The sequence below is a fragment of the Hemibagrus wyckioides genome, linkage group LG03 (genome assembly GCF_019097595.1).
Source record: "Hemibagrus wyckioides isolate EC202008001 linkage group LG03, SWU_Hwy_1.0, whole genome shotgun sequence".
Taxonomy (NCBI): domain Eukaryota; kingdom Metazoa; phylum Chordata; class Actinopteri; order Siluriformes; family Bagridae; genus Hemibagrus; species Hemibagrus wyckioides.
The window spans coordinates 8,674,146-8,680,145 of record NC_080712.1 but is presented as its reverse complement, the minus strand read 5'-3'; the positions used below and the strand labels follow the sequence as shown (position 1 = coordinate 8,680,145).

The 6,000-nt window shown below is 39.9% G+C and overlaps 1 protein-coding gene across 3 annotated transcripts in view; it reads right to left on the bottom strand.

Annotated features, from left to right (window-relative positions):
* The window catches only part of tbck (TBC1 domain containing kinase), an 86,212-nt gene that overhangs the window by 8,862 nt on the left and 71,350 nt on the right, over positions 1-6,000 (bottom strand). For 2 of the 3 annotated variants that reach the window (XM_058385614.1, XM_058385613.1), the window contains exon 24: positions 875-1,050. In XM_058385614.1, the coding sequence (XP_058241597.1) occupies positions 875-1,050 (176 nt within the window). Of the gene's footprint in view, positions 1-874; positions 1,051-5,610; positions 5,747-6,000 lie in introns of those variants that run through there. The other variant, XM_058385615.1, reaches the window with a different exon arrangement.

The following is a 6,000-nucleotide window of genomic DNA, read 5'->3' as shown; positions in this document are numbered from 1 at the left end:
AGGCAGTATGTGAGTATGAGGATGAGTACGTGAGGGTGGGTGAGAGAGTGAGTGAGTGAGTGTGTGTGTGTGTGTGTGTGTTTGTGTGTGCCTGTGTGTAGGAATCAGGCAATTCTCAGAGCTTTTTAAGGTGAGAATGCAGGTGGTGTGTGAGTGCAGTAACCCAGCTGTGATGGATCAGTGGGTTCAGTTTGGTGTGTTCATGCTGGAGAAAATTTGTGCTCGCTCACTCACACACACACACGTATTCTTGTGAGGACCTTCAACTGATCAGTCTTATTAATACAGCTAATTGATTATAGATAATTGTTAACACACACACACATCTGTCTATAATTCCATCTATAGTTAATAATCCAATCTATAACTAATTGCGTACCTTCAAATGCTAATTATTACTATATTATTACCTGAAACATAATTTCAGGAACTAAAAGAAAAGGTTTTGTTTAGTTTATTAAAATAAAAATTTAGTTAATTAATTAAATATAACATCAAAGCTGTCAGATATAAATAAATAAATAAATAAATAAATAAATAAATAAATAAATAATAATAATAATAATAATAATAATAATAATAATAATAATAAAACATGCTCACCCTGCAGTATATGCTGTTATGAAATAATAAATAATAAAAACACCTTAATAGTCTTTTTTTAATAGAATATTGTGTCTTTGAGTAATGTATAACTTTGCATACAGTAAAGTAAACAGATCAGCTTGTAGAGACATTTACTGTGCCGTTTCCGATAGTGTTTATTAAGGTGGTTTGGATATAAGCCGGATTTTATGAGGACTTTAGCACCTTCTGGCTGTATGAGTGAGTCAGGGAGCGAGTGTAAGTTTGCAGCTCTGTGTTTAAAGGATACTCCTCGTTACTCCGGATGTCTACTGCCACGATCTTGGTTTTGACCGCCTTGGGTCTCTTTACTGGAGTTTTGAAGTGAGCCGGGCCGGTCAGCTCACACAGATCAATCAGATCCTCAGCTGAGATCCGTGGAGACACTTCAGCCTTCAGCTCGGAGAGTTTCAGCGGCTCACGGGACTGAGAAAGAAAGAGAGAGAGAGAGAGAGAAGGAGAGAGAGGGGAGAGAGAGAAAGCGAGGCAGGAGTGGGGGGCAGAGAGAGAGAGAGGGAGAGAGACAGAGACAGAGAGAGAGAGATGGGACCAAGAGAGAAAGACAGAAAAACAGAGAGAGAGACAGAGAGAGAGAGACAGAGACAGAGAGACAGAGAGAGTGAGACGGGACCAAGAGACAGGATTGAGAACATGGCAGCAGCCTGCATTTATAATTTTAAAAAACGTTGTACAGAGAAATCAACTCAAACTTATTTACCAAATAATCACTTGTTTAACAACATGGAATAAAAAACACTTCAGATTAATTTTAGTTAAAGTGTAAAGGAAAATACACACTGGTGTGTTGTGATACAACCCTGAAGTGTATTATTTTCGAATAACAATCCAGTCTAAAGTGTGTAAATACGCTTATATCACAACAATTGAGCTAACAATTACAGTTTCCAAATCAGTAATGATGAACATGTCATACTTTATAATATTACAGTTACACTGAACGCTGTGAAACATTCATAAAGCAAGTTACTGCTTCTGTTAAATAAAATCTGGAAAATTCCCTGACTCCTTCCATAAAGGTTAAACAAACATCACAGAAAATTGTTTTTTGTTTATCATTGCGCTTATAAACGTAGGCGGAGCCCCTGCCCTACTTGTCCCTGTGAATTACATACAGCATCAAGGACACATGACTTAGAGCATCAGGAAGCACCTCAGCTATCAGATCACACGTATGTATTTCTGTTAATTTCCCATTAGGATGAATAAAGATTCATTCCATCCATCCATCCATCCAACCATGAACCGGTGTCAGAATAGTGCTCCACACACCAGAAGAAAAAATCAGATATTGTGTTCAGTAAAAGAGGTAGAAGAGATAAAGGCATTTCTAAGAATGAAGAGAATGGGCTGAATGGATGAAAGAAACCTTGCTAATGTGTAAATCTGAGAATTCTATAGTGTTAAAAAGAGAAAGAGAGAGAAAAAGAGCTCAGGGAGAGAGGACAATAAAACAAAGAAAGTGCTGGAAGAGTTTGGAGCCCGAAAAGCTGAATGTTTTTAATTAATTATTTAGGAATTAATGAAACACAGCCTCCTGGTGGTCCAGCGGCAGGATCCCATGCTCTCATTGCTGTGGCCCGGGTTCGATTCCCAAGCAGGGAGCTAACCCAGCTACTGAAGAGTCAACTCTCAGAGCTGGTCGCAAGCCCGGATAAAAAAAATGGGAGGGTAGCATCAGGAAGGGCATCTGGGGTATAACCTACGCCAAATCAAAAGATGCGGACCATATGATCTGCTGTGGCGAACCCGAGCAGGGAGCAGCTGAAAGAACAATAACAACAACAACAACAGCAACATTTAGTAATTAAGGAAACACAATGCTGATAATAAGTGTTTGCACAAAAAAACCTTATTGAAACTGCATGTGCAAACGGCTCCAGTGGGCGTGGCCATGGAGATGTGTTTACGTCTGAGCGAGGGATAAAGTGAGGAGAGAGAAAATCATAAGGAAGAAAAAGCGAGAGAGTGTGAAATGGCAGTGAGGGCTTCAACCGGATGAGGTGAGGTGAATTTATAGACCTGACAGGTACTCGTCAACCAAGAAGTACAAAAAATTGAAATAAAAAGCTTCTGGGGGGAAAAAATTTGCTTTTTTGTGTTTGACCTTGTTGCTACAGTTTGACATTCAGGCCCATCTCACTGACAACCCTGGATAACCCAAGAAGGACCTCGGAATATTCCGGACAGCAGGGAAGTGCACCGGGTAGCACAAGGCTTTGAAGGAATGCATTTTAAGAGGATTAATAATAATCTTATAATCCTTTACAGAGTGAAACTAGTTCTGTACTCAAAGGTCAAACTAAGACTTGAGCCAATATTCTGTCATATGATACACTGTAATATTAAATACGCACAATATTAGCACAGTCTATGGCCTTCAAAATAATCCACCTGCCATTCAGTAGTTACTCGATGACATTTTTTTGGGGAACAGCTTGTTCCCCCCTGAGGTAAAAGCTATCCTACTTGGGACAGAATTAGATCTGTTTTTATGGCCATGGTTCAGCATGAACCGCACCGACCATGTTTGTTGATTAGTGAGACACTAGCCAATCACAGGTGAATGTCCGTTCGCATTAATAGGAATTGAGCTATTAGGGTTCTCTCCAAATACATACATCTGTTACGAATTGACCCACAAGTTCCCCTCCAGCCCAGCGGAACCCTCGTCTGAGTTCTGAGACTTCTGGGTCGTGGGTTTCACTTCCAGTATTTCACTCCCAGACTTACGGACATTTAAACATGCTCACGTCGGCTTTCTATTGCAAAGTATCGTCAGTTTCTCGCTGCGTACCAAGGCTTAGTAATTTTGCCACTGTTTTGCCATTGTGTATGACCTGGTCTTTACTTATTGGATTTTTGCTGTTTGGATTTGCCCCTTTTGGTTTTGTTTGTTTGCAGCACGGTGGCTTAGTGGTTAGCACTGCTGCCTCACAGCAAGAAGGTCCTGGATTCGAGTCCCGGGTTCGAACAGGCAGGGGCCTTTCTGTGTGGAGTTTGCATGTTCTCCCCGTGCCTGTGTGGGTTTACTCCGGGTACTCCGGTTTCCTCCCACTGTCCAAAAACATTTACATCAGGTTGATTGGTAATTCTAAATTGCCCGTGTGTGTGGTTGTCTGTCTATATGTGGTCCTGTGATGGACTGGCGACCTGTCCAGGATGTACCCCTGCCTTTTACCCCATGTGCGCTGGGATAGGCTCCAGCAGATCCCCGTGACCCTAATTAGGAATAAGCGGGTATAGACGATGGATGGATGGTTTTGTTTGCTTCGTGGACTGTATACCTGGTGTTTTCTGAACTCCTGCCTGTTGTTGTCTGCCACTTTTGGATTGTTTACCTTTCTTATTAAGCTGTGTGTTTGCACCGCATATGGATCCTACTGAATCTTCATTACACAGTCACCCTGAATGCATGTTACAACAAAGGCAGTTCAAAATAATAATAAAAAAAGTGTCTAGCCTTACTGTCCTATATTGATAGCTGTTGAGAGAAACAAAAAACATCCAGTGAGCAGTGGTTCTGCAGGTGGAAACACCTTAATGATGAAAAAGGTCAGTGGATTAATTGCTATACTGGTTTGAGAAGGTTTGAATAAGCCAAATAATTAGTGATATAAATAATTAAAGACTGCACCCATCCTGGTTCAGCTTCTTGCACTTGCAAGGCTAAAACTAAGAGGCTCAGGAGGAGCTTCTTCTCTCAGATTCTTCAGTACGGACATGTTCTCCCTATAGATCTGTTTGTAGTCCATAAAGACTCTATAAGTAACACATCTGCATATCTGGTACATCACTTTTTGTCTTATGTTAAGATGTTATGTTAAACTACTGATCAGAAGGTTGTGAGTTCGATTCCATGGTCTATTAAACTGTAATATTATTATTTTTTTCATATTATTCTTATTTCTATTCATTCTTATTTTTATTTCTATTTATTTCTTTTTAAATTAGTTCATTTCATATGTACAGACTAAAGAGGAACACTGTAAGTTGTATACTTTATCTAACTTTGTACCTGAAAATCTTGAAATGTTTACTCTGTATATCTGCGGTGAGTAGAAAAGCATCCCAAAACACACGACATGTCAAAACCTTAAGGCAAATGGCCAACAACCACAGACGACAACATGAGGTTTTACTCCTGTCAGCCAAGTACAGAAATCAGAGTCTACAGTTTGTTGAGGTCGAGTTATTTAAAAGATCCGCTGTCCAATTTCTCCAACTGTAGTCTCAGATTTCTATTTTCCTGACGTCCATCTTCATGATTTTAATGCATTGTGTTACTCCCTAGCATCGATACTGCCTACACATGTTATGGTCGTGTACCCTATTAACATTCAAGCCTAGCTGACACGAACACTAGACCTCCAACAAGCGCTTATGGTAAGTGGTTAATATCTGAAAAAGTTGAACAGTTCAACAAGCACCTAACTATCTGAAATCCTCCAAATCATTTTAGAATCATTTTAGACTGGCAGTGCTGCCTGTTTTAGCACCCAAATCTCCATAGAGTGACACGTCTTATAATGTAACGACTGAGAAATGACAATCACCCCCTCACTTGGCATCAATAACCTCCCAGACAAGCACACACCTATTATACAGTACCTCCATGGAAATGAGACGAGCAGCAGCGCCCATCAAAATGAATGACAGGTAGGAAATTGTTTGCAAGGATTAAATTGATTTTAACCAAAAATAACTAAAAGCTGCCTGACCATGCAGACACAACATTTAGCCATTAAAATAAATGATGAGGTGGTGTCATGTCAGCCTGTACTCTGTAGCAGAGTAATAACTACCACCCAGAAGTTGAATATTTCCTTTAAACCCCAATATCTATCTATATGCCACATTTTCTATGCATTTCTAGCCACATTTAATGTTGTGGAACGTCCAAGAAACAAGTTCGTTCCTGTTATCACTTACTTTACAGCAGCTCTAAACAGTCATTCCTTCAGCAGCCTTTTATAAATGGACCATTCCTTACCAACAAGACTTAAGAATTCAACAGGGGATGTGGTAGCTTAGTGGTTAAGGTGTTAAGACTTCTGATCAGAAGGTTGTGAGTTCGAATCCCAGGACCACCAGTCTGCCACTGCTGTATAAATGAGATAAAATGTAAGTTGCTTTGGATAAGATGGTGAGAATTATTAAGCATAAAGAAGCCTGAATATATGCAGCACCCTGATATATGAGTGTGTGTTCAAACGCCGAGCAATTAGATTGTCATTATGAATGAATTCATGGCCATCAGTGCAATACTGGGGCATAAGTGAAAATGGCAAACATCATTTTCACCCTTAGAATTAGTCAGTAATCTTTTTATCTGACATATGAAATTCCCTATTCTAC